Source organism: Sminthopsis crassicaudata, chromosome 4 (assembly GCF_048593235.1).
Source record: "Sminthopsis crassicaudata isolate SCR6 chromosome 4, ASM4859323v1, whole genome shotgun sequence".
NCBI classification, from domain to species: domain Eukaryota; kingdom Metazoa; phylum Chordata; class Mammalia; order Dasyuromorphia; family Dasyuridae; genus Sminthopsis; species Sminthopsis crassicaudata.
This window is the reverse complement of record NC_133620.1, coordinates 363,470,358-363,497,528: the sequence shown is the minus strand read 5'-3', so window position 1 is coordinate 363,497,528 and position 27,171 is coordinate 363,470,358. Positions and strand designations below refer to the sequence as shown.

At 36.2% G+C, this 27,171-nt stretch overlaps 1 protein-coding gene across 3 annotated transcripts; it reads right to left on the bottom strand.

Annotated features, from left to right (window-relative positions):
* Positions 1 to 27,171, bottom strand: DGKE (diacylglycerol kinase epsilon). 3 transcript variants are annotated; one of them, XR_012481253.1, is made up of 13 exons: positions 27,018 to 27,171; positions 24,442 to 24,916; positions 16,222 to 16,378; positions 13,913 to 14,032; positions 12,613 to 12,756; positions 12,011 to 12,168; positions 10,453 to 10,504; positions 9,993 to 10,106; positions 8,181 to 8,252; positions 6,921 to 7,048; positions 6,533 to 6,644; positions 5,314 to 5,441; positions 4,216 to 4,342 (listed from the first exon to the last, which is right to left on the bottom strand). XR_012481253.1 is itself a non-coding variant. In XM_074261850.1 (12 exons), the coding sequence occupies exons 2-12, from the start codon at positions 24,900 to 24,902 to the stop codon at positions 4,145 to 4,147; spliced, it is 1,716 nt and encodes a 571-aa protein (XP_074117951.1). In that variant the 5' UTR covers positions 24,903 to 24,916; positions 27,018 to 27,171; the 3' UTR covers positions 1 to 4,144. The 3 variants fall into 3 exon arrangements, 1 of the variants encoding a protein (XP_074117951.1); XR_012481252.1 differs by having other exon boundaries at positions 4,225 to 4,342; positions 5,350 to 5,441; XM_074261850.1 differs by lacking the exon at positions 5,314 to 5,441 and having other exon boundaries at positions 1 to 4,342.

The following is a 27,171-nucleotide window of genomic DNA, read 5'->3' as shown; positions in this document are numbered from 1 at the left end:
TTTTGTGTATTAAAATGTTTTAATTCACATTTTTGCTGTTTTACTCATACAATGCAACAGTATAGATCCAACATAATAAAAGCAGAATGCAGCAGTTAACTGGTTTATTGTCACTGGTGTTTTAAATAAATAAATATTTATTAATTTACATATCTAAAAATAATAGAAAACAAATGAATCACTCCTGCACTTTACTAGAACAAAGGAAGAAGTGAATGAGCTAAAGCCAGTGCTTTACTACTCAACAAATACCTTAACATTATGAAGTGGCTAACTTATCAATGCTCCAGAGAACCCCAAACAAAACCAAAGCAAAAGAGAGGAAAAACTTAATATAAATGAAAAATGGAAGGTCAAATAAGAGTGAAAATAACAGTACACAAGTCAGAAGTTACCAATCATACAATGTTTTGTTTCCTATCAAGCATAGTCTTCTTCCCCACCATGTCTTAGAATGATTTCAGTGTCTGAGAAAAAGGAAAATCAGTCAGCTTTTCAACCAAATTTTAAATACAACTAATGTGCTTTTAGATTTTGCAGTCCTTCTGCACAGTTATGGGAACAGAAGATATGGGGATCATAAGCCCTAAGGGCAAGTACCATAGCAAGTTTGTTAGTTTCTTTAAAATACAAAGCAAAACAAATCATACTTTTGGTACTTGTGTCTGGGAATGGTTTACAGAGCTTGAGCTGGAGTAAGAAAAAGGGCATTACACTGCCCCCACCCCGGTCTCCCTTAAATTTTCTGCTTAGTTTTCTTAAACTCTATTATGCTACATTCTTATCTCTTCAGATTTGCCAGAAAGGTTTATGTCTAAATAAAGTGCTGAGTCTCTCTTCTCTGTTAACAATGTTGGGTATGGAAACTTCACTCCTTTCACTGCTCATTTGGGACAAACAAAAGTTATGCATTCAAGACCTATAGTAATCTGTTGAAATGATACAGGTTTAAAAGTCATTCTATTTAGTGCAATATTAGAATTCCATACTACATATCAAAATAAAAAATTTACTTATATTACAACTGTAAAGTATTTCCAAAAAAAAGCAATATGTTTTCACTTCTGACATGCTAGTAGTTTCTATGTTTACATGGCAAAGAGGACTTGGCTTATGAGTCACAGTATTTTATAATACCAAGTAAGCTATGGTATTTCAAAATACAACTACTATACATTTCTATGACAGACTGTAAAGCAATAAAAAATAAACCACTTTGACTATAAAAATCTAAAAATGTTAGTAAATTTACTTCTAATTAACTATAGAAAACAAACACTTCAGATAATAAAATAAAAGCTGGTGGTATTCTTTTTATCAGATAATCTTTTTTTTTTTCTTAAATCAATCCGACAACTTAAAAAAAACCTATTTTAAATGACTATAGTCCTATTTAACTAAAGGTTATAGCAAAGGGAAGTGTGAGTGCTTTAAAAGTTTTCAAGTAATTACACTCACTGGGAATTAGAGATGTATCCAGACAGTGAAAGATGAGAGGAATTTGGATATATACTAATTTTGCACAAATGTTCTCTTCCTGAGAAATTATAAGTTGATTTTTTTAGGAGGATAAGGAGTATAAAAGCATTTTCTCAATGTACAAAGAGAGTACATCTTGAACAGTTTTGTGAAATGAAAACATCCCTTGTAATAAAATCACTCTCTTTAAGACCAGGCTATGCCATTTTGGACTTTGTTAATCAGATTTTCTTGTGTTATTTTCACCTCTATATACAATTATACTGCTTGGTGTATGTTCAGAGACTTGGGCATATTTTGTTGAAATAAGATAGGGATACTTTTTGTAGATCATTTTCTCTACTTAATATACAATGACATCCTGAAATAACTTTTTAAATAACAAATTCTTCACTTGAGTGACACTGGAAATGACAATGGAAAACGGTATGTATAAGGAAAAAGAATAAATGGATGAACTAGTTAAGATACAGGACTATTTCAAAATCTACCAGGTGACTTTGTTTAATAAAGAGTTAAGTTATTTCATGCAGTGGTTTGAGTTTCAACTATGATTGTTTGAGAGAAAATTATAAATGTAAGAGTGCCAAATGAGAAAAATATTCAACTAACTAGTTCCTTTGCTCTCTACCCTTTGCACTATAAACTCCAGAAAAAGGATGCTTCAATCATGAAATGTGCTAGTGGCCCAAGATAGAATTTTAATTATGGAACAGATCATAAGCCAAATTTTATTATACTCATAACATGATTAATCTGTTCAAGAAAACAAAACAAAAGAAAAAACCAAACCTGTGAAATTCTACTGCCACCATGATAAAAGTCCTTCACCAAATTTTCCAGTGCTAGAACAGGGGATCTTTAGAGATAAAGTTAGGACGACTAAAAAGGGCACATGTTGCTCACAATCCCTCAAAGACAGTACAGGCTGGAAATATAAGTAGGTCCCAGAAAGGGTTTCAACAGACACTCATACTCAATTACTAAAAGAATTTAAGGTGTTTGGGGTGTCCGAGGTACATTCCTCATGCTCTGAGGCTGATGTCAAAGAGAGACAAGCATCCCTCTTCTAAAAAACTGTCAAGACTTTGTCATGACACAAAAAGCCAGATGGAAAAGGGGAAGGCTGACCTGCTGGAAATCACCAAAGCATGCCCCTTCCTGGACAACCCTGGGACCAGTCTTTTACTATGTCCTCCCAAGAATGTCAGGCTAGATAGGCAATACAAAGTCTGGATGACACAATACAATACAAAACATGGTTTCCATATGTACCAGTTACTCCAAAGTCACTTGCAAGTGCTTTTAATTGTTTCCTAAGTTTTTTGGAAGGGTATAACTGGAGAACAAAAATATTTAGGTAAGCTGTGGTTACCCATCCGAGCAAGGGCTATCGGTTTCCTTAAGCAGTCACTGGGCTGGATTTAATTTCAATCGGACAAATTTCAATTCAATGGAAGCAGCTACTATATTGTATTAAATAAATTGATATGCATTGCACAGACAGACACATACCAGGCAAATAAATAAGTAAAAAATATATATATATATATGTACACATATTTCTCATTTCAAACGAATCATAAGATGTAAAAAACATTCATTTTTAAGGGGAAAAATCAAGAACATTTATTTTAAGATATCTAAGAATATTAAAAATACCTACTTACCACACTTCTGTATTTTTTCTTAAAATTTGCAACTGCATGTAGCATGCATCAACTGTTCTTATTGGACAGTGCTTGTTTAACAAACTTCACTTGCATATTTTAAAATCTAACTTAAAATTTTAATGACTCTTCAAATTACCATCTACAAGAAAGTGAAGTGACAGAGATTCTTATGTGTTTTCAATGGGTTTAACAGTGTTTACACAAAGTATTCAATTAAAATTGTTGCTTTTCTCCTAATTTATTTTGTTTTGGCTATGACAATGTTTCAGGAATTCTCAAACCAAGCTTTTAAGTTATTATCAGTTGGTTAACCAACTAAAACATGGTCATTGGCTTGCTGTTTGAAAAGGTTTCAACAATAAAATTTAAAGGTGCCATCCTTCTTAAATAGCAGTCTTTTAAAAAGTTTCTTAGAATTACTATTTGTGGATGAACCTTCAGCCTGGAAATACAGGAATCTTCAGCTAACATAGAATGTAGCCAAGTAGATGGACATTTTAATCAGTGCCTAGAATTTCCTTAAAATTTTATGCAGTCCTAGCTTAAATCAGTGCATTTCCATAAAAGTAATAGATAAGTTTTTAAATGTTCCAATGCTATCAATTAAAAATGATAAAAGAAAAGAATTGTGCACACCAGACACTTGCTACAGGAAAAAGTAGAACAAAACAGTATAGACTTAAAAGAGTGACTCTCTCTCACTGAAAAACATACAACAATAAAAATAAAAACACATTTCTGCAAACAGTATAACTTCCTATAACTTTTAGTTGAAGAGCATACAATGGAAGTATTTTGCTGAAACTAAGGATTGAGTTTTTGCAAGTAATTAAAAGCTTAGCTTTCTTCAGTCTTTTTTCTTTTTTTCTGCTCTCTCTCTCGCACACACACACACACACACACACACACACACACACACACACACACACACACAACATTCTAAAGAAACTGAGAGTGGATTAAGATCTTGCTGGCTGGCCTTGTGTAGACAATCACAGGTCCTCATCAGTAGCTTCAGTCTCTCGGGTGTGTTCCTGATCAGACGTACTGGAGGCATCGTCATCGGTTTGCTCTCCAGCATAATACAACATCTTTGCACGTGTCTTATGTGTTATAGTAACAGTGCAGGGACCTTGGGCCCAAGGTTCTCCATCTACCTGCATTGGCATCTTTGAACTCTTCAAAATCAACTAGATTGAGGTGGGGGACAGAAGTAGAAAAGAATAAGTAATCATTTGCAGTTGACAGAAGCGTTTACTAACCAATGTTTGCCCAACTATAATGAATTGTTCCATCAATAGATCTGTTTAAAAGGAAACTAGTTAATTGCTTTTCATAGCAGGAATTTATGAGTTAGGTAGGGATTGGATTATAGCAGTTCTTAACCTTTTCTTTTTTTGTGTTACAGCCATGGATTCCTTCTCAGAATAGCATTTGTTGCTTAGCATTTATAACTGAAGTTTATGAATTGAACTTCATAACATGAGTTATGTTATGTAGGTTATGAAGTAACATAACCTTGTTAGAGGTTAGTGAAAATAAAGGCCATATTTCCCCAACCTTGAATCATATGAGGGCCCAAATGGGTCCATGGTGGTTCTCTAATGAAACCCATTTCAGTGGGTTGTCTTTTGGCCTAGAAATATTAGAAAACTAAATGTTATCAGTACTCAGAGAAAAAAACTTATTTTCCTTATTTCTTTACATTTCTTCAGGTTGTTTTAGTCTTTTTTTGATTTTCTTTCACCAAATGACTTACATGGAAATGTTAAAAATGAATTGTCACCTGAGTAATATTATTTATTATAGAAATAAAAACACAAATAAAAGCTAGTTCAAAAAAAAAAAAAAAAAAAGAAATATTAGAGAACTATTCCAGTGGTTCTCTAACATTTCTAGGCCAAAAGACAACCCACTTTTGGCATCTAAATGGCTCCAGCAAGTCTTTCCAGAATCTAGGTCCTGGTCATACTGGCTTTGCTAAACTTTGAGTACATGACATTTCATGTCCTATTTCTATTGTTGTGGGGTGAGGGAGCTTATTTTACACTCCCTAGAAAGCTCTCCCTTCTTATCTCTGCCTCTTAGATCCTAGACACCCCCTCCCCCCCCAGCCACTGAATCTTGTCTTCACAAAGCTCCATTCTACTTCAGGCCCTACCAGACTCTTGCTTGAAGGCCTGCACCAGCCACTCACGGTTTCTCTTCTCTCTCCAGTTCATCTTTCACTTGGCTGCCAAAGCACAGTCTGGACCCAGAACTCCACTATTCAACTGCTTCCTTTTAGCTCTATGACCAAGCATAAAGCCCTCTGTTGGGCATGGAAAACCCTTCTCAACCTGCCCTTAACCCAGCCTCCTCCCGACCTTATTAGGCATTTCTTTCTCATGCATGTTATAATCCAGCCAAATTGGACCTCTTTAGTGTCCCCCCATGATTGATATCCCATTTCCTTGTCTCCAACTCTTTTGTCCCCCCCCTTTTTTTTGCCCGATATACATTTACTTCTTGCCTCTATCTCTTAAAATGATAACTTTTCTTTAAAGCATTTAGAAACATGATGCCTTTCACCAGTTACTGGTCTTCCCACCTACTCCTTCTTCACTCCCAATCACCCTTTCTTCTTTTTTGTATTTGTTCACATATATAACTGTTATCTCTTTCAACAGAATGTAAACTCTATGGGACAAGGACCTGTTTCCTTCTAGTCTCTGTATTTCCACAGCCTATGATAGTGCTCAGCACATAGTAGGCCCTCTAGCTCACTGCAAGGTCCAATTACAGTGCCATCTCCTAGGAAAGGCCTAGAGGCTTTTTTGGATTCCTCCCATTTTTAGTACCTATCCTCTCCAATTTCTTTTTCTTTTTTTTTGTGTATATTTATTTTATATATTCTACATTTTATTTATTAGTTTTTTCACAATCCTTCCCTCCCTCCACATTATGCTGTTTTGCTAATTATAGTATAAGCCCTTCAAAGGCAGGGGCTATATCTCTCCTCCTATCGTAGCAGTCAGTGCAGGGTCACATGCCCAGTCAACATTAAGTAGCCACAGTCACTTACTTAGAACCACAACTTTTGTTTTCAAGTCCACATTATTTTTCTCTCTTGGAGACCTAAGCCTGCCACATCCTTTCAGGAGAGAAACAATCCTGGTTTCTGAAGACCAAGATAAGGGGAAGTGAGCAGCGCCTGCAGAGGCTCGGCATCAAACTCACTCCTAGGGAGTAAGCTATAACATTTGGCTAAAACTTCATGAAGACCAGCAACAAGGGAATCTATATCAAAGAAATCACTGACACACTTAAGAGTGACCTTGAGCTAACAGTTAAGACATGAACAGGGAGATAATTAGATAAGCCTATTCTACTATACTCACCCGAACTGTATGTGCCTGTCCTATTCGGACAGGATTAGCCAATTTCACTTGAATCTGAGCACAGTGGAAAGATCCATATACTCCAACTACTTCCAATAATCCATCATCATGCCTAAAATTGGAAAAGCACACAGCGATTATATACGACCACAAAATAAAGTCTACTTTGCCAATTATAGTTCAAAGGCAATGCCTGATTTTAATAAGCTGGCAACATACAAAATTCTATCAACCCACCACTGTTATTAATCTACTTCTATTCATAAATGAGATAGACAAAATGGAAAAAGAAATCTATAAGGGAAAATCTTTTTTCAACTTAAGGTGGTCACAGGAAGAACCCTTTAAAAGGCATCAACAAGGTAACATGGAGGATGAGCTTACATACCTGGCGAGGGGATAAGTCTCATCTCCCATTCCTTCCCACAGTCTGCAGCCACCTCCCCAGTATCCAATATTGAGAACTATGATTCCTTCCAAATTAGGCAGATCTACTCGCTCACCATCCAACTCTAGCTTTAAAGAGATACAACAAGTAGTGAGTAATTAAGAAATAAAAGATCCCCAGATGTACCTGCTTAAGACGCATACTTAAAAAAACAAAACAAAGCAAAATCCAAAATCTCCATGGTTAATGGTATGATTACTGTTTATTAGGATCACAGAGAAGAAGATGGGTTTATGGTGGACAGTGGACTGGTCTTGGAGCCAGGGTGACCTGAGTTCAGTTTCTATTTCTGATATATATTGACAGAGACTATGGGCAAATCAAAACTTCTAAGTGCTCAAGGCAATTCTCTTAGCCTGTAAGTTACAGAAAAATACCAATCTGAATTGGTAGAATTTCCTTACTGGGAGTTCCTGATACTAATGAAATCACAGGTGCATTTCCAATTCTAATCCCTGCCTATAAAGAAACCCATGGGTATTTTCATCAGTATTACATTCAATCTATAATTAATTTGGGAAGTACAGACATTCGGGAGAGGGAGAGATTATATTTACTATCTGTCCTATCTATGTGCAAAACACATCCTTCCAATTAGTCAGTGATTACAATTAACACTTAGAATATCAAAACTAGTCTAAGGGTATCTCTTGATTAAAATTACTCAGGTGAATTCGTGTTTGACAACTACACTACTTGTTGGGTATGCTAAAGTAGGGATTCCCTTCCTTCCAACTCTCAAATTCTGTAATATATTTTCTTTGCTTATTTTAGATTTAATTTCAAAAGTTGTAAGAGCTTATTAAGCCCCTATTACATACTCTATGAGGCATACTCCTCTCTACAACACTAAACACATGCAATAATTAGAAACAATATAAGTACATGTAACAAAGTGCCAAACTGTGTGATTTGAGCTACAAAGAACCATCAATGTTCAGAAAAAAAGGAAGATAAATGACAACTAAAAAAAAATCTCATTAGAGAATAGATTCAGTTACGTGGTGGTAATTACTAACAACTTTTACAGACAATAAACTTTGTTTACATTTTGTTTTACTTCATAAAAAGTAAAAATACCCACATCTGTAATCTGGTCCCTTAAAATCTAGATATACTGGATATATCTTTCAATTGTGGACAGGACTTTAAGAAAAAAAAATAGAAATGTAAAAATTGGAAGGAATGTGAATGCTTTACCTCAACTTTTTTATTGAGATCTTTACATTCTTGCACCAAACAATCTTTGGTTCCATAGAATAAATAAACAGCCTATGAAAAAATGAAAGAGAACATAACATTAAATACATGAGAAGAACTTTAAATATTAAAACACTACACTAACCTTGCCTCTTAAATGTATGATGAAAGGGAGGAAATACTAAAAGAAAGACTTCTGTGTAATTCCAGTTTATTGCTGCCTCCCCATTTCCCTAAGGGAAAAAATATCCCTCAAATCAACTCAAAACTCTTTTCTTTTTTAAAAAGAAAAGATTCTGGATGAATAATTTAATTAAAGTCTTCAATGTATGCTTAGAATGAAATGATAGAAAGATAAAATAAATTTTAATGTATTGTTATGTTTTGTTCTATTATGTTACTGGTAGTTTAAAAGTGCTATAAAACTTTGGAATGGCAGATTAAATAACCACTCTTTTAGTAAAATATTGATTTAACTTTTCTTGGTTGTTTTCATGACTTAACTTTTATAGTCATTAGGAGTACAGGTCATTTCACTCCTTGCATTTGTATCCTAAGTTTCTGGAACACAGTAGGTACTTAGTAAATGCTTGCCTATATTTTGACTCATAATTTTTAAATTGGTTTTCTACTCCAAAAGACACATATAAATTTATGAATAAAGCTGTATTTTAAATGAACTACCAAATCATTTCTCTCTAGAAAATTTATTAATGGTTTTGAAGGTAAAAAGCTGAAGTATCCAAGAAAGTGAAATAATTCAAAATGTTGCACATATGCAATCACCTTTTAAATAAAAATTGTCTAAAGGAAAGGGTTAAACCTGTGGTACTTGAATATAATAGAATATTACTGTGTTGTAAGAAACAATGAATATAAAGAAAAGGAACAACATATGGAGATGTATATGAACTATAATGCAAAATGAAACAATTAGAACCAAGAAAACAAGAAACACAAAGGCTACAGTGATGAAAATGGAACTATACCAAAACCATCAAAATCGAATGCTCTAAAATTATAATGGCCAAAGTTGGCTCCAAAGAAGGGCTATGAGCAAGCACCTTCTGGGCAGAGCTGGGACATGGCACATAATATCAGGCTGGATAGAAATCTTAGTTAAGTTTTACTTAACTGCTGTTTTCCCTCCTTTGTTTACATGGATGGCTTTAAGTGGGAGAGGAGGATGGAATATTTTGGGAAACAAAGGGGAGGTAAAAAATAAGATACCAAAAGATTTTCTGTTTTTAAAAGAGGAAGATTTTAGAAATGTGAAACAAGGAAAAAAATTATTTTGCATTTTATTTTATATCTCCTATTGATCAGTTTTTGAAAGTCAAATTGAAAATTTCCAAAGAAATTGATTCTATGAGGAAATTGAATACTTCTGGCTAACAACCACAACAAACAAGCTGTCTCTAATTTTGCTGTGAAATTTTTGTCACTTCAACAAAAATGGTGGGAGTTTTTTCATCAGTAAAGTAAATGTTACTTCACCAAAAAGTTCTTTTGGATAAAATTTGTTCTTGATTTTGGTTGGCATCTAGTCAGAACAAGTTAGGAACAAAATATGGTAACTTTTCATTTTAAATAATTGGATGATTGTTATAAATTACACTGGACTTGATGGAAATTTTCCCTTTTATTTAAATACTCAATTTGACAATTTTAAATGATCACACACATTGCAGAATATGTACAAATGTTTTTATAAGTCAATTCAGTACTTCAAAGGATGCCAAAAAGAATGGAACTGTTTATTTTTACTGTACCTTCAGCAATAAGCAGGAAATGTTATTTTATCCAACACACCTTATTAATAATTCTGCTAGAAAACAGGGACGGCGTCTTCTCACGGTGAACATGAAAATTTAGAGCCATGAGAGCATCAGGTCCAATAGAAAAGTAGTTGTTCATTGTGAACACCTGCCAAAAAAAAATGAGGAATAGTAACATACTGTTCTTCAGCCCAAAATTCTGTCACACACTCAAGTATGTGAGGTTTTCTTCTTCATGCCTGTTGAAAATAGTAATACTTGAAATATTTGATTTTTATTTGAGATTTATGTATAGTGAATAATAGAATTTTAAAAGCTGGGGGGAGCCTTTAGCATTGTCTAGTTTATTTCCCTCCCTTAAAGAGCAGGAACCTAAGAACCAGAAAAGAAAAATATCATGTCCAGAGCACAAAGATACAAAACAGAGGCCTCCCAGTGGCAGTTCAAAAACCAATGATCACCTAATATACATCTCTAAAGAACAAAAATCATACCTTTGGCTTCCTTAAATTATAGTATCCTTTTTTAATTATCTGGATCTTCCACCTAAAAATGAGAGAAAGAGATGGCCCATGAGGCTTTTCACCCACAACTATCCAGGAGACTAGAGGGTGAAGTCTCTTCTATTTCCCACCAATTCTAAACGTTCTCTTCCCCCAGCCCCAGTACTCACAGCATCTTTCTCTGCATGAGGGAGAGCCATTATCAGACATGAATGACATTACATAATCTTGGCTGGCCTTCACTGCTATTTAACAAGCCTTCTCCACCAAACTTCCTAATGCTCTCACTCATTCTGTTACACTTTCCCTGTATGTCTGTCTCTTTTTCCACCATGACGATTTCTATAATTCTCATTTCCCTTCCATTTCTCAAAGCTCAAAGTTCCTCCCTTCTTCCTGCTGTTCCCGAGAGACCCCAAGTGGTCATAATGAAGGCCCTACTTAGCCCCATCCTTTCTGCTCTCTTCTGGGTAAAAGACACCCCTTGGCTTGATTTTTACAGGAAACTGGGCTCACTCTCTGTTTCAAGCCTTGGCTCACACTCCCTTCACAAGTTCTATGGTCCAGTCACCCTGGTCTTTTCCCCACATGCTGTTTTACCTCAGTGGTTCTGTGAATGTTCTTCAGACATCAAGGTCACTTTGTCCAATTAATACCAGGCTGAGAATCTTTTCTATATTATTGATAAGTGGTCAACCAGTCTCTGCAAGACGACCTCCAAAGATGGGAAACCAACTATACCTCAGGACACTTCGTTACACTATTGCATGGTTTGATTTTAAGATGGTATTTTTCCTTACTTCAAACTTAAATGACTATAATCCATTGCTTCTACTTCTCTTTGAAGCCAAGAAAAATAAATCTGTTTTATCTTTTCCATAATAGCTCTTAAATTACTCGAACCGTCACATCCACCTCCTAGGGTAATCTTCTTTGGTTCCTTCAAATATTATTTCCATAGAATGAATTCCAGTCCTATTTTCAAAATATATTCTATTCCCTCTTATAGAAATCCTACTAATCTTTTGAAAGTACAATTCAAAGGACTCTCTTTCTGAACCCTAAGCAATTAACAACTCCCTTTCATGGATTTCATATAGCACCAAATTCAGAAAGTCTCTACTGCACTAAAAATTATATTTTATTTATCTGTGCTTCTGTCTTTTCTTGCTTACTAGATTGTAAGCTCCATGGTGAGCCTGTGTCCTGTGTCTCATCTAAATTTTCCATGTCTCAAGAAAATAGTACAGGTTTTCAATAAATGTCTCAATATTTTATTATCTCTTAATATGCAAAACAATTCGGTGGTACAAAGTTGGCAGCATTTCTATTCATATTTTTGAAATAAAGTACTTTGAATGCAAACTTTATCTTAATCTTTATCTCTGTGGCATTACTTTTAAACACACTCAAATCTTAATAGGTAAGTGTACCAGGAATGCTGCTGCTCAGTCTGAAACTGGTTTATTTATTATGGCTACAATTCTTCAGATTTGAATGTAGCACTACTCCCAAAGCTTAGGAATTTTACTTGTCCTTTGTTACTTACCGATCTAGTTCAATTCCATCTGCTTCCATTACATTTCTTAAGACCTGTGCCACTGGAATTTCACCAGCATATCCTGCGCCCCAGCCCAATGTATTGGCCAGATCATTGCCTGTCCCAAGAGGCAAGATCGCAACTTGTGGAATATACTGTTCTTGTCCCTAGAATTTGGATTGGACAGATTTTAGGTATTCTTATTAGAGATTGTTTCTATGGTCACCACATTTAATATAATTCAAAATCCAAAATGATAAGATTAATGATATGTTATATTACTTTGCTAAAGCACATACTAAGGAGAAAACAAAGGGGAAAAAAAACCCTTAAAAGACTCAATTTAATTTTTTGTAGTTAACAATGACTTAAAAAATTCACCTATGTCCTTTAAAACTAAAGCTATTCTTCTATTCTACATCAATAGAACTGTAAATTCCTTTCTTTAATAAATTTTATTTATTTAAAATGATCCATATTCTGATAGGAAACCAAAATAAAAACTTCTACATCTATGCTACTAAAGTTGCCCTTTGTGGGGGTGGGGGGAGTCCCATTATAGTAGGAGATGAGGTCAAATAATCTCAGTATCTCAAGAAATATTTAAATACCTTGATCTTCATTTCATCAATTGCATCCAGGACCCAGCCTACAGTGCCATCCCCACCACATACAAGGACTCGAGCACAATTATCAGGAAGAAGAATACAAAGCTGCAAGGCCTTGGCAGGGGGGACTTTAGTCAAATCAAAAACCTTGAGAGAAAGGAAGACCAAAAAGATGATTCCATGAATCAGTATCTTTCAAATCTGAAGATGACTTACTGATAGTGATTTATGTTCATATGTCCAAATGTAGCTGAAAAGAAAGTCTTTGAGACATGAACTATAATGGCTATTTTAATGCCACTATTGATATAAAATACAACCCACTTCCCCATACTTGCTGCCCAACTCTTGTTCATAAAACTGTCTTATGCCAATATAATTTTTCCCCTTTCTAAAATATTTCATTTTAGAGATATGACTTGTAATTCAGGGCACAGGAAATATTTAGACTACAGTTCATATAGTTTTTAGAAACCTGAATCATGAATGGAAAATAAACTAGGGCCAGAACTAAGAGCAATGAAACATAATGGATTGCTTTTAGGAAACTGAATAGGGATTCTAATGACACACTGCTTCTCCATGAAAAAAAAGGCTCACCTTTTAAATGTCAACATTCTTCCAGTGTTATCATGCAGCTATGAGTAATAAAATGCTGCAGTCTGGGAAGAATGAAAGTTTTGAGGCCTCCAAAGGACATGAAAGATGTACAGAATTCATCAGCAGATTGATTGACATTGGTAGACATTGGTAAAGTGGAAACACATTGGCAGGGGGAACTGCAATCATCACGCAGAAAAAGCAATACAGAGGATTTTAACAGAAAGATTTAAGCCCTGAAAAGGGGGTGGGGTGGCCATAGAAAATGAGCAAGGGATAATCAATGGCAGTTATCTTGGGAACTCCATCAGTAGCCACTCTATGACCAAGGATGGAGAGGAGAATGACAAGGTCCTCTGAGAGGCTACATGGGAGGTGTGGGTATCTCATTTGCTGTTGAAAAGAGCTTCCTCACTGAGGAAAGTGCATATCCACTGACATAAGGTGAGTTCAAAGACCAACTTTGCGACTTTGTGTTTTCAATGTCTTCATTCAAAAACCTATGTTTCTGAGTGACACTCCATGGTTTTGAAAAACCACGGATAGGAGCATGTAAATACAAATAGACTCAGAACTCTAAAATTAATGGCACAGTTCCTTTATATTCACTGTTCATCTCTACGATGAAATGGCTAAGATTTAGAAACAGTAACAGGATGTTTGAAAACAAGAATTTAATAATTAAGATTTTTTTCACAGTTACCTGAACTGGGTTTAGTAGCATTTTAAATTCTCCCAGTAGGCCTTCTCCCATGTTATTTCCACTACGAGTATTGGCTAGGATGATTATTGGGCTCCAGTGAGTTCCAAAGGGCAAGGCTAGCTATAGAAATAAAAATACACAAAGAAACAGCTATAACATAAGTAGTAATAACTTAATTTTCCATTCTCTTCTATCATAAAACCCATGTTTTAAAAATGATTGATCATTGCTACAGTGTGCTGAGAGACAGATGTAGGATTCTCAGTACCATCATCACAGCATATCAGCATAGATTTTAGAAGGAGAAAAGGCCTGAAATGATTTACTCTAGTCACAGATAATGAAAAGAAAAATCATATCACATCTAAATTAGCTCTACTAGAAAGGGACCTGTATGTGCCAAAATGTTTGTGGCAGCCCTTTTCATAGTGGCTAGAAACTGGAAAATGAATGGATGTCCATCAATTGGAGAATGGTTGGGTAAATTATGGTATATGAATGTTATGGAATATTATTGTTCTGTAAGAAATGACCAACAGGAGGAATACAGAGAGGCTTGGAGAGACTTACATCAACTGATGCTGAGTGAAACGAGCAGAACTAGGGGATCATTATACACTTCAACAATGATACTGTATGAGGATGTATTCTGATAGAAGTGGATATCTTCAACATAGAGAAGAGCTAATCCAATTCCAATTGATCAATGATGGACAGAATCAGCTACATCCAGAAAAGGAATACTGGGAAATGAGTATAAACTGTGAGCACTTCTGTTTTGTTTTTCTTCCCAGATTTTTAGCTTCCGAATACAATCCTTCCTTTGCAACAACAACAACAATAAAATTCAGTTCTGCACATATATATTGTACCTAGGATATACTATAAGATATTTAATATGTATGGGAATGCCTGCCATCTAGGGGAGGGGGTAGAGGGAAGGAGGGGAAAAATTTGGAACAGAAGGGAGTACAAGGAATAATGTTGTAAAAAAAATTACCTATGAATATGTATTGTCAAAGAAAATGTTATAATTATAAAAATTAATACAAAATTATTAAAAAAAAAGAAATCTATTACTTGTAAACAAACAAACAAACAAATAAATAAATAAATTAGCCCTACTAAATGGTTTCCAGAGTCTTGGAATATTCTGGAAATATGTAGCTCATAAATAAATGAAAAAAGGACTTAGCATGGCATTGTACTAATGTTTCAATACTAGATAACTTGAATTGTTAAATTCTCCTGTCTAAAAGCTCCTTCTGTTTAGCCGTTGTCCTAGTTCTGTCCCTAGGAACTTCAGGGAATACAATTCCTTTTTCATACAATAGTGCTTCAAACAAGAAAGACTGCTATATTACTTTTCTCATTAGCCTTATTATTACTCCACTGGCTTTCTCATATTCCACTGTGGACATCCCAGTTCAATTGTTCCTCATAACATGGTTTCTAGATCAATCACCTTTTTAGTCATCTCTTCCCCTGGAAGGATATCAATGCCTCTCTTAAAATGTGGCAACTAGAACTGAACACAATATTTTAGAGGTTGAAAGGATACTACAAAGAACTGAAGTTCTTAAGCTTTTATGCGTCATGACTGCTGAAAGCAACAAATTGAAACAACAATTTTAGTAGTCAGGTGAAGTGCACAGGTCCCTTCTCAGAATATTATTTCTTAAATACATAAAATAAAATATAGGGAGATTACCTAAGACATTAATCATATTGAAAATTGCCAAAATGTGGGAGGAAAAAAGTTCATGGATTGTAGGTTAAGAATCTCTGATGCAAATACAATAGGATATTCTTATTTTTTGTGATTTAACCATTTTTCCTTTCTATTTCTCTTCTTCAGAGGTGTATCTATTATGACTCTAAGTAAGAGTTTTGCTCAGTAGTTCTTACCTTTGAGTTGATAATAAACCCAATTCTAGTTATCTCAAGAAGTGTTGCAAAATAAATGCATTTTTATAAACATACATACATTTTGTAGTATTTGTGGTTGCTAAGAGGACAAGACTTGGAATAGAGATGATATGCTTTCAAATTCTGCTCCTGATGCTTACTGGTTACTTAGCACCTAGGTACTTCTTTAAGATGCTAAATTGTTCTGTATTGTATCTTTCTTAATGGATGTAATAAAACTTAAAACATTGAAAAGACTGGGTGGGGGTATTTTGGTCCTCAGGCTGAGATTGAAAAGTGGCCAGGCACTTACGGTATAAAGTCTGATGCTGAACCTTTACCCTAATACTGAATTCATAGTAGGACATTTTAAAGAGCTATTTCACCAGAACTTTAAGTACCTTTCCATAATCAATATTTTTGTTCTTATGCATCTCACTGATGTCATTCAGATAACCTGGGGGGATGATGAGACTTTTGAATTCTCCAAAATCACACTTTTCACCCTCTAGGCTTTCCAAACAATCATCATGTACTGTGCGCTGACACCAAATGCACCTGTGGAAGAGAATATATGGGAGAAATTAATGGCAGAGGCTGTAAAAAGTTTAAAAACTTTCATTTAATTTAATAGACAATTAATTTTGCCTCATCAACTGTGTGTCTTTTCTAATTAAAAGCAAAATGAATCTATCATCAAATCAGTATAAATTATTATAAGAACAGCAACTTCTAAACACATAGAAATACTTTGAAATTTAGCATATTGTTCAGCCTTTGTGATACTGAAAGATCAATCTAGGGAGAGCAAGAAAATAGTCAATTTTTGGATATGCAAAGATGGGAAAGAGATGATGAGAAAGTTAAAAACTAACAATAGGACATCTTCGATACAATGCAAAGTAAAATGAGACAAATTTACACAAAGATTCTCTCCTAAGTTTGTCCCATCTATTGTGATCTAGAACCCTAACAACAGGAGGAATAAAGAGAGGCTTGGAGAGACTTACATCAACTGATGCTAAGTGAAATGAGCAGAACTAGGAGATCATTATACACTTCTACAACAATACTTTATGAAGATGTATTCTGATGGAAGTGGATATCTTCAACATAGAGAAGACCTAATCCAATTCCAATTGATCAATGATGGACAGAATCAGCTATACCCAGAAAAGGAACACTGGGAAATGAGTGTAAACTATTAGCATTTTTTTTGTTGTTTTTTCTCCCAGGTTATTTTTACCTTCCAAATCCAATTCTTCCTTTGCAACAACAAAATTCAGTTCTGAACATATATATTGTACCTAGGATATACTATAACATATTTAATATGTATGGGAATGCCTGCCATCTAGGGGAGAGAGTGGAGGGAAGGAGGGGAAAAATTCAGAACAGAAGGGAGTACAAGGGATAATGTTGTAAAAAATTACCTATGCATATGTACTGTCAAAAATGTTATAATTATAAAATTAATTAAAAAAATTAAAAAATAAAAAAAAAATCTGTACATTAAAAAAAAAAAAAAAAAAAAGATGAAGGTCCTAGATGGCCATGATTTCCGCTCACAAAAAAGTCACAAAATGGACTGAACTCTACAAAGAAAGGCCTAAGAATTAGTGGTGATAAAAAGAAGAAAATGAATTTAGCTTCACCCTGAACACACCTCGACTTTTTTTCTGTCAGAATTTCAGAAATATGAGATCAGGAACAGTGGGACCAAGAAGCCATCTTTATTGCTCATAGAGGGGAACTAGCATTTTCTTTTCTTTTCTTTTCTTTTTTTTTTTTTTTTTTTTTTTGAGGCTGGGGTTAAGTGACTTGCCCAGGGTCACACAGCTAGGAAGTGCTAAGTGTCTGAGACCACATTTGAACTCGGGTCCTCCTGAATTCAGGGGTGGTGCTCTATCCACTGCGCCACCTAGCTGCCCCGGAACTAGCATTTTCTATGACCTGAAAAAAGAAGACATTTGGAAATAACTTCTAAAACAGCTTTGTGTTTCATCTGAGTGAAAGCAAGGTTTGGGCAACTTCTGGGAAAGATTCAAGCTTTTTCTTGTAAGTTGGAAATACAAAACCATCCTCTATTTTACCTACTATTAAAAGATAATTTTCAGCTTTATGAATACAAATAAAATGTCAACTCTCAAAAAAATTTTTTTCATGATTTCATTTTTTCTCCCAGAAGAAACAATGATAGTAAAATTAATCGAAACTGAAAAAGAAAATGCTTGTTTTCAAATATGTAAAACAAGTATTTTCTTTTTCATCTGATATAAATTATCTTCTTTTTTACCAAATGTCTATTCCTATAAATTCCTTTTAGCAATTATGCACATGACAACTTGCTTCAATCTAACAAGCATCTGAATTGCCTTTTACATACAAGGTGAGAGGCAGTGTGGTTTTAATGCACTAAGAGGGCATACTATCAGTCACCAAAGCCAGAACTCAAGTGCTGCCTCGGACCCATTCCACCCATTCCTAAGTAGTTACTAATTCAACATGTAAACAGGCAAATATAAGTAGGATAATTAGGTAATTAGATTGATTTCCATAGGAAGCAGCACATAATTGTGCCTGGAAGAAGAGATTCTGAGATGCAGGTGGAGGATAAGGCCTATAGATAGGTTAGATCGATTAGGGCAAGGCCTAAGTAAGCAAGTCAGTCAATTTGGCTGAGTGGTAGAATAATATCTGGAGTAATATGCAATCAGTCTGGAAAGGTACAAAACATTCATCATTAATCAAGTTACTTAAAACTATCTGTTAACTCATCCCAGAAGTATACCAAGGAAAAACAAATAGAACTAAAAGACACAAGGTAAAAACAGAATCTAATGTCCATGTGCATTTTTAACTGCTAAATCCTAGTGTTGTCAGTTGGAAATTGCTTATCACTGTCATCAATTTCCACAAACACATTAACACAAGGAAAAGGAACTTCTGGCAATACTATTTGTTCTTCTGTCTAAAAATAACTACCACTTTACATCAGACTATTCTTCCTGAAAAACCACTAGAAGACAATTTGGTGGTGGTGTTTTTTTTAAATTTCAAAAATGAATGTCATTTAAAATATTGTGATTGTAAACAAACGCAAAATCAAAGACCAAATCAAGAAGGCCAATTAAAATCACTTTTTAGGAAAAGGAAAAGGAATATTTTCTATGACTTTAAAGGCAGAAAAAATAAGCTGAAAGACACTGAAGTCAAAGGCAACTTGATTTTCATTTATTTATTTATTTATTTGTTTGTTTTTTTATTTATTGCTTAGAAGTACAGTCATAATTCCAAATTGCTTTTAGAATCATATAAATAAAGTAGTTAAAATGTCTATCTATAAGTCATATAATCCAAAGATTTCACTTAAAAAGGAATATAATGAATTTAGAAAAGCATGGAAAGAGATAAATTGATGCTGGGCAGTATATATATATATAAGTAAGCAGAACCAATAAAAACCATCTATGTATATATTGACATATATTTTTGATATAATACTCAGTTTTGATTACTTTTTCATCTTTTTCTTTTAGAATATATATTCTTTGTTTTATGAGATGATTCTTTGGAAAAAGGAATAAGGAAGGATGCAAAAGGAAATTTAGGTGATTTTTAAAAAGCCAAATACATCAATTAAAAATGTATTTAAAAAAAAACAATGGAACACTGCCAATCACCATTTTCCCAGTAACACAGGTTTTCAGCTTTTTACTTGGTCTGCTTCCCCAATTCAAGTCAGTTGTGTTGGTTCTACTTGTCCACTCACACAGACATCAACCTAGTCCACACCTTCTAGGGGACTACAATAGGATTTCTATGGAAATACTGTGATGAAATTTCTTTCAAATCTTTTGCCTCTCCAATTCCAAACTCTACCTTACTGCCAAAAAATCCACCTAAAGCACAGGATGATCAACTCTGCTTGAAATTCTTTAAGGATTCCCCATTGCTGAGAGGAAATGTAGTCTTCTTGGCTAGGTATTTAAAGCCACCTTTCCCCTATCTGGTTCCTACCTTTCTAGCCTTGTTTCATAGCATACTCGGTCATTCATTTGCTGCTTTAGCAAAACAGAATTTCTAACTGAGTCCCAAAGGTAACATTCCATATCCTGTACCCTCCATATACCTGTACCATAGGACCCATCCTTGATGCTGAGTGCCCTCTCAATGCCATCTCTCAGAATCATTATTTTCTTTTAATGGTCAGCTAAGCTACCACTGTCTGTGGGCTCTTCCTTGATTACTCCTTCCCCCTCCTCAATCTCTCTCTCAATTTTCCTTCTACTTATACTTACTCCTGTATGGTCCTATTTTTTTCTTAAAGATGGATGCTTCTTGAGGGCACAGATTCTGGTTTTTGATTTGTGTCCCAAACACTCAGCACAGTATCTTGAAAATGAGCTACACTTAAAAAGTGTTTGCTCAGATAACAAGTTCAATTCACCAGCTTTTAAGAAAAAGAATACAGAACATAGGCCTACAGAAAGTTAGAATGCAGAACTTTGAACCTCCTTTTTTTCTTTTTAACAGAAACTGAGGCCCAGAGGAGAGTATTGATTTAGTCAAAGTCACACAATTAAGTCACTGTTAGACCTTGGACAGACTCCCAGTCTTGGACTTTTCCATAACTCTTTCATTTTGTGACTTTATCAGTTCTCATGGGTTATTTACCATTTCTAGACTTGAGTTCAAATCTGACTTAAGATACTTAAGTAGCTAATGTGATCTCTAGGCAAGCCACTTAACCTCCTCATATTTCAGTTTTCTCAAGTAAAAAATTGGGTTAAAAACAGGAACCCCACCCCCACCCCAGGAGGTTAAGATAAAATGAATAAATGTACAAAGCACTTTAAAGCTAGCTAGGAATATTTTAGCCAAAAAATCTAACACAGATGACTCTAAGACCTCTCATCTCCATCCCTAGTCTCTTTCTTTAGCCCTACTCAAATGTCACCAGATGTCTATTGGACCCTTCAAATATCATGTCCTATAGACACAGCAAACCTTTACTCATGAGATCTTTCATCTCAAATGCATCCCTCTTCCTATGCAGATTACAAATTCAAAACCTTGGTGCAATCCTCAACTCCCCATTCTTTTGTCAATCAAGTTTTTTGAATCCCCTTATTACATCATTAATATCACTGTCCTCTCCATATTACCCCCCCACACACACACACACACAACTGTAATGATCGAACTGGTTTTCTGCGGTCGATTCTTCCTATTCAAATCCTCCCAGCTGCCAAAGTGACTTTTCTTAGGTTTAAGCCTGATCATGTCACTTTGTCCCTCCAATTCAAGTGGTTCTCAATTGCTTCTAGGATCAAACAGAAGCCCCTTGTGGGCTCCTTGCAGCTGGTTCCCATCCTCTCCCTCTTGTCTGCTTTATTCTACTTCACTCTTCCCCCACTCTGCTGGGTTTGTTTCTGCATCTTCACAAAGATCTTCCCCCATACCTGGAGAACTCTCCTTCTTCTGTCTGCCACTGCAAAGTTCCCACTTCCTTCAAGACTCAGCTCAAGCATCACTTTTGTACCTGCAACCTCTCCTGATTACTGCTACTGCTTCCTTCCCTAAACCAAGGAATTCATTCTGAACACCCATGTAGGTAGGTAGGGAACTAAGACACACAGGATAAAGGGTCACACAGATAGTTCATGTCAGAGGTCAGAGTTGAACTTAAGAAGATGTCTTCCTGACTCCAGCCCCAGTCCTCCATCCACTGGCCACTTAGCCACCTGGCACACAGCATCTGCTATAAAAGCTTATTGACTGATTAAGCACAAACGTCCTGAGGTTCCAGGTTGGCAGAAAGTAAACTTCCTTATTTACCTGGATTTAATTGGATATTTGACCTCACAGTAACATTTTAAAAAGGGCAATGATGAATCAATCACTTAAACACTGTTTATATTACTAGAGCTATTCTTTAAACTAAAATTTTGGGGAACTTGCTACAATTAGAAGATTCTGCCTTCAGGGTCAGTTATAATCAAGCTGAGAACTAATTAGGTCTTTTTCAAAGGTTCCAAATATATATTTCCTTTTTTTCTAGTTCTGAACCATCTCACTCTTACAGAGGATCATAACAGATTATAATACTGAAATTCTTGGCTGAAATAAATCTGCCTACACATTACTAAATGTACGGCCCTTCCAAGTAATGTAATCTTTACTTTAGGACAAAAGAAAAGGACAAAAGAAAATCTAACTAGAAACAAACCAGGCTGCTCTCAGTGACCTTTAAGAATAAATTCTTGAAAAGTAGGGGCAGCTAGGTGGCACAGTGGATAGAGTACCAGTTCTGAAGTCAGGAGGACCCGGGTTCAAATATGACTTCATTAGACACAACACTTCCTGGGTAACCCCAATTGCCTCAGGAAAAAAAAAAGAGAGAAAATTCTTGAAAAAGGAACCCCTATTTACCAATGATTATTAAATATAGATAAGTAAATTACATAAAACAAATCTTTTTTAGTTAATTTTGGTGGACAAAAAATGCCCTAGAACTTACTACTGAAGAATGAACATTTTTGGAAAAAAGGAAAAAAATGGCAATAATTCCAGAATGAATCTTAAATTTATTAGGGACAAATCTATTAGGTATTCAAAAATAAATGTCCACAGTGTAAGAGCCTTAGGTTCATCTGCTATGTAGAATCCCAAATTAATAATTTTATGCTAACCTAATCAGTTGTTTGTTACCTGTTCAAGAAAACCCCTTTTATTTAATTCTGCTCAGAACCAAAGACTTGGAAAGACACACCACTATATTTGTGACTCTCTTCTCTATAACCTAATCCCAATCATCCAGAATCAAAGCTTGCCTACAAGCAGCTATGAAACCTATTTCAAATCAGTATTAATGTAGCTCTCAATGAGAATAAAAGGATAAAATATAAATAGACTACCAAATCCGAAAATATAGAGAGCATACAATTGTCCAACTCTATCTCTTTGAAAGCTAGCACACACGCCAGCAAATCTCCTAGGACATGAGAGGAGGTTTAAAAAAAAATAAAAACAAAACCGGAAGTGTGACATTTTAGAAGTGTCATTTTTTCTAGTAGCATACGTTAACTGGCCTTCTTATTGAAAATTATAAGACCAAAAGAGCATTAGGAATTTAACAAAGTGTACCAGCTGTCATAAAATCTCACAGTAGGAAGATAGCTCAGGGACTATCTAATCCAAAATATACCTGAACTTGAATCTCCCTAAACATCTCAGACAGGTGGTGAATCATCCTTTCAATGAGGGGAAATTGACTGCTTTCACTTTTGGAGACCTCTAATCATTAGGAAGTTATTCTTTACTAATAAGTCTAAATTTGTTTCTTTACATATCCTACTCAACCTAATAAAAGCTGATATTTAAACAGTGTTTAAGGATCTCTGAATGATAGAAATTCCCCATTCAGGAGAAGGATGCCTGTTCATTCTCTCTCTCCTACTCAGCATAGAAGAAGGCAAGAGTGAGAGATGCAATAAGAGGGAAGATTCCTAAGGGCAGGGCCAGCAGGTTTAACTTTGAATCTTCAGGACCTACCACAGAGCAGTTGTTTAATAACATCTGTTGAAATATTATTTACAGTCATTTTTTTAAGTAGAGGAAAACTGTTATTCAAAGAAAACAAAGGCCTTGCCCAATCACATAAGTATCTGAGGCATAATTTGAATCCAGATCTCTCCTGACTAGTCCAGCATACTTTTCTACTACAAAAATGTTTTGGTTTTTTTTTTTTTTTTAATGTTAAGAGCAAATTTACTTTTAGATGATAATGGCAAACTACTTTCAGTTTTCCTTTCAGATTGTATTCATAAAATCAAACCCCAGCACAGAAGATCAAGCAATAAAGAATAAGAATGATAATGTGGCTAACTAGTACTAGTGCACAAAACTTACTACAAGGTCTTTTTGTTTAGTCAAAGCCATCCATTATTATTATTATATTTTCTATAAGCTTTTTTTTTTTCCTGAGGCTGGGATTAGGTGACTTTCCCAGGGTCACACAGCTAAGGAAGTGTTAAGTGTCTGAGGCCACATTTGAACTCGGATCCTCCTGAATTCAAGGCTGGTGCTCTACCTACTGCGCCACCCAGCTGCCCCAAAGCCACTCATTATTAATACAGTGAAATCTGTTAAGCAGACTAAAGATCATCTGTCAAAAGAACTATTTTTGTGTGGCCTCCTTAAGCAAATAAATAAGGCTCTTTATAATATCCATATTGGGGTTCTCAAGAAGTTTAAAGGGCTGTGTAAGAATGTCATCTAGAATGTGAATATTTTTTTTCTAATCTGTGATTTGCAGACTTTTGAATTAAGAGTAAATTACTTTTACCATCCTGAGAAAATAAAATTTTTTCTTCCAACTCCTGCTCTAGGACTGAAGTGGATGTTGGAAGCTTAAGGCACATACTGTACATTCACTGTATGATTCCCTTATTTGTCACTGCAGTCCACTGTCAGTGCTGATGAGATGAGTCATACTAGTGATGCTAATTAGCCTGCTTCACAAAAGCAGCCAAGCCTGGAATATTAGCAGAGATCAAAGCAGGCCTCCAAATCTACATTATGCAATCATCCTAACCTGAACCTTCCAACTGCAATACCTGTAATCGCAGAGCTTGGGTTGGTTTCCACACTGCTGCTTGCAAATGAGACAGTAACTGCAGAGAGGGACGTTGCCACGGATCCAATGGTGTGGCATGCCATTCTGGTCGTCCCCATTACTTCTCAGCATGATCTCTTTGCACTGGAACTGGCGATCTGCTTTCTTGAGGCAATCTTCCCCACTGCACAGCCCACAACAGTTACAAAAGGCACCCTGGAGGATGTGCTGGGAGCACACACAGCAGTAGGTCGGTTGGCTGAAAAGGTCTGTGTCCTGCCAGTTGTGTTTGCTCTTGCAGAAAATGTCCTTATGGTAAAGCTGCCTCCGGGATCTCTGGTAGTTACACCACAAGGTGATCAGCACAGGCACCAACACTGAGCAGAGTGTCCACAGGATCAAACTCTTATCAGCAAACATAGTAGTAGTAGGGGTGACAAACGATTGCTTATTCTCTTCCATGTTTTCAGTTTATGCTTATTTAACAAGAAAAAGAAATAAGAGGGATTAATGATAGCTTTTTTTCCTCTCCCCTTTCATACTATATTCTAGGATATATAATAATATTTTACATATTCTATCCATATAACAATATATTCCAGAACATATAATAGTTTAGGGGAACATGAACCACAGAATCATGGACTTCAGCGGCCATTTAGTCCACCCTTCATGTTTTATAGCTGAGGAAACTTAGGGTCACTGAGATCAGGCACTTTGCTTAGGTCACACAGGTAGTAAATTGAGATAGAGTATGAAATCAGGTCCTCCAGGCTCTACTATACCACCCAGAAGGGCCCATTTGTCGCCCCACCTGCAGTGTCCACAGCTGCAAACATTTACAATTTTCCTCTCTGACTTTTCTGAGAACAGCCTTACACACTCTCCTGCCGGCAACAGCCAGGACACCTTGTCAAGGAAGTTACAGCAAAAGAGCTCACCCCCAACCACCTCGGGTCAGATTCAGCATCCTTTCCCACCCCCCCCAAAAGAACTCCACGAAAACCATTTTCATCTCAATACTTCCGGACTATTATCTGGGCAAGTCTTTCTCAAGGTGTCAAGGCTTTAGAGCCAGAAGGGATCTGTTATCAATAGGCCAAATCCAATCGTGTTATGATGTCACTGCTCGTTTCTTACTTTACTTTCTCCAATAAAGACAAACAGCCTCGAAATCCTGAGCTGTCCTCTCAACAAACAGACCATAGAGGAGGAACAGGATGCGCCGGCCGGCGGGCCAGCTCCCCTCCCCCTCACTAGAACTTTTTTTTTTTTTTTTTTTTTTTTTAATCCCTATACCGCTCGACCTTAATAAACCTTCCTATACTTTCTATTCAATATGAAAAGAATTACAAAGTCCGATTCTTTTTGTGCAGCAAAACAACTGTTTGGACATGTATACATATATTGTACTTAATTTATACTCTAACATATTTAACATGTATTAGTCAACCTGCCATGGGGGGGGGAGGGGAAAATTAGAACAAAAGGTTTGGCAAATGTCAATGTTGTAAAATTACCCACGCATATATCTGGTAAATAAAAACTATTAAAATTTTTAAAGTGAGGGTTTTTTATACTTTAACATGTTTAACATGTATTGGTCAGCCTGTCATGGGGGGGGAGGGGAAAAGTTGGAACAAAAGGTTTGGCAATTGTCAATGCTGAAAAATTACCCATGCATCTATCTGGTAAATAAATAAAAACTATAATTAAAAAAATATGAAAGGAATTAAAATTCTAAAGTTTACCAAGCACATTTACAATAAAAAAGACTTCCCCATGTCCCTTAATTTAATGTTCTGCTTCCTCATCTTTAAAATGAAAGGGTTCTAAAATCTAATAATAATAAATAAAAATAATCTCAATTATCAGTCTCATTTTCACAGCCTGCAATCAAGGGAGAAGGGGAGTGAGATCCTTCCTAATTCTCCATCTGGGATGCTGAGGCATTCAAGATTACACCTCGCACCTACGCGTACGGAAACGTCCCCCTAACTCCGTAAATTTAAGACCAGGCTCCTGTCTTGCGTCGGTGAAACGAAAGGGTCCCTCCCCGGCTCGGACCGAGCTCACGTCAATCCTTCCCAATCCACTAATTCCTCACAAAAGGAAACAGACGCGATAAGCCGTGCAAATACTCGGAGGAAATACACGATTAAATGCAATAGGATAATGGAGTTAATGGCTAAAACATTCCCCACACGCCCTTGACACGCTTTCTTGTGTACCCCAGGGTGGAAATTGCTGATTCAGTCCTTTCCCAAACATCTTTTTGCAGATGGAGAAACTGAGGCCCACAGAGAAGGGAACTGCCCGAAATCCTACAGAAGGTGGCTGCGAGCAGGATTTGAACCCAGGCCCCAAGGTTCCCAAGCCCGGCCACCCGCATTCGAATCAACGACGGAAAGACCGGCTCTCTGCGGGCGCCGGGGATTCGGGGACGGAAAGGAAACAGCCGGGGCGCCCCAAGGGAGGGCGGGGGCGGGCCTCAGTTTACCCAGGGGAGCAAGGCAGGGCTTGGGCGACGACTTCCCGGTTCTAAAGCCTGATTCCGACCACCTCGCGCCTCCCTACCTGTTGGGGACGCAGGCCCGGTCGCTCCCGCCCTCGCTTCCTACCCGGCTCGCTCGCTCCCTCTCGGCCCCGGCGGGGCCCGAGGGGCTCAACAAGCGGAGCCGGAGCCCGGAGGCGGGGGCGGGGCCAAGAGGGCTTTAGGGCGCAGGAGCGG

Coding starts and splice junctions, on each gene's coding strand:
- DGKE (XM_074261850.1), bottom strand. CDS start 24,902: ATGGAAGAGAATAAGCAATCGTTTGTCACCCCTACTACTACTATGTTT. Junction 8,253..9,992: donor CTAGCAGAATTATTAATAAG/GTGTGTTGGATA, acceptor ATTTTTTCATAG/GCTGTTTATTTATTCTATGG. Junction 6,645..6,920: donor GAGACTTATCCCCTCGCCAG/GTATGTAAGCTC, acceptor TTCCAATTTTAG/GCATGATGATGGATTATTGG.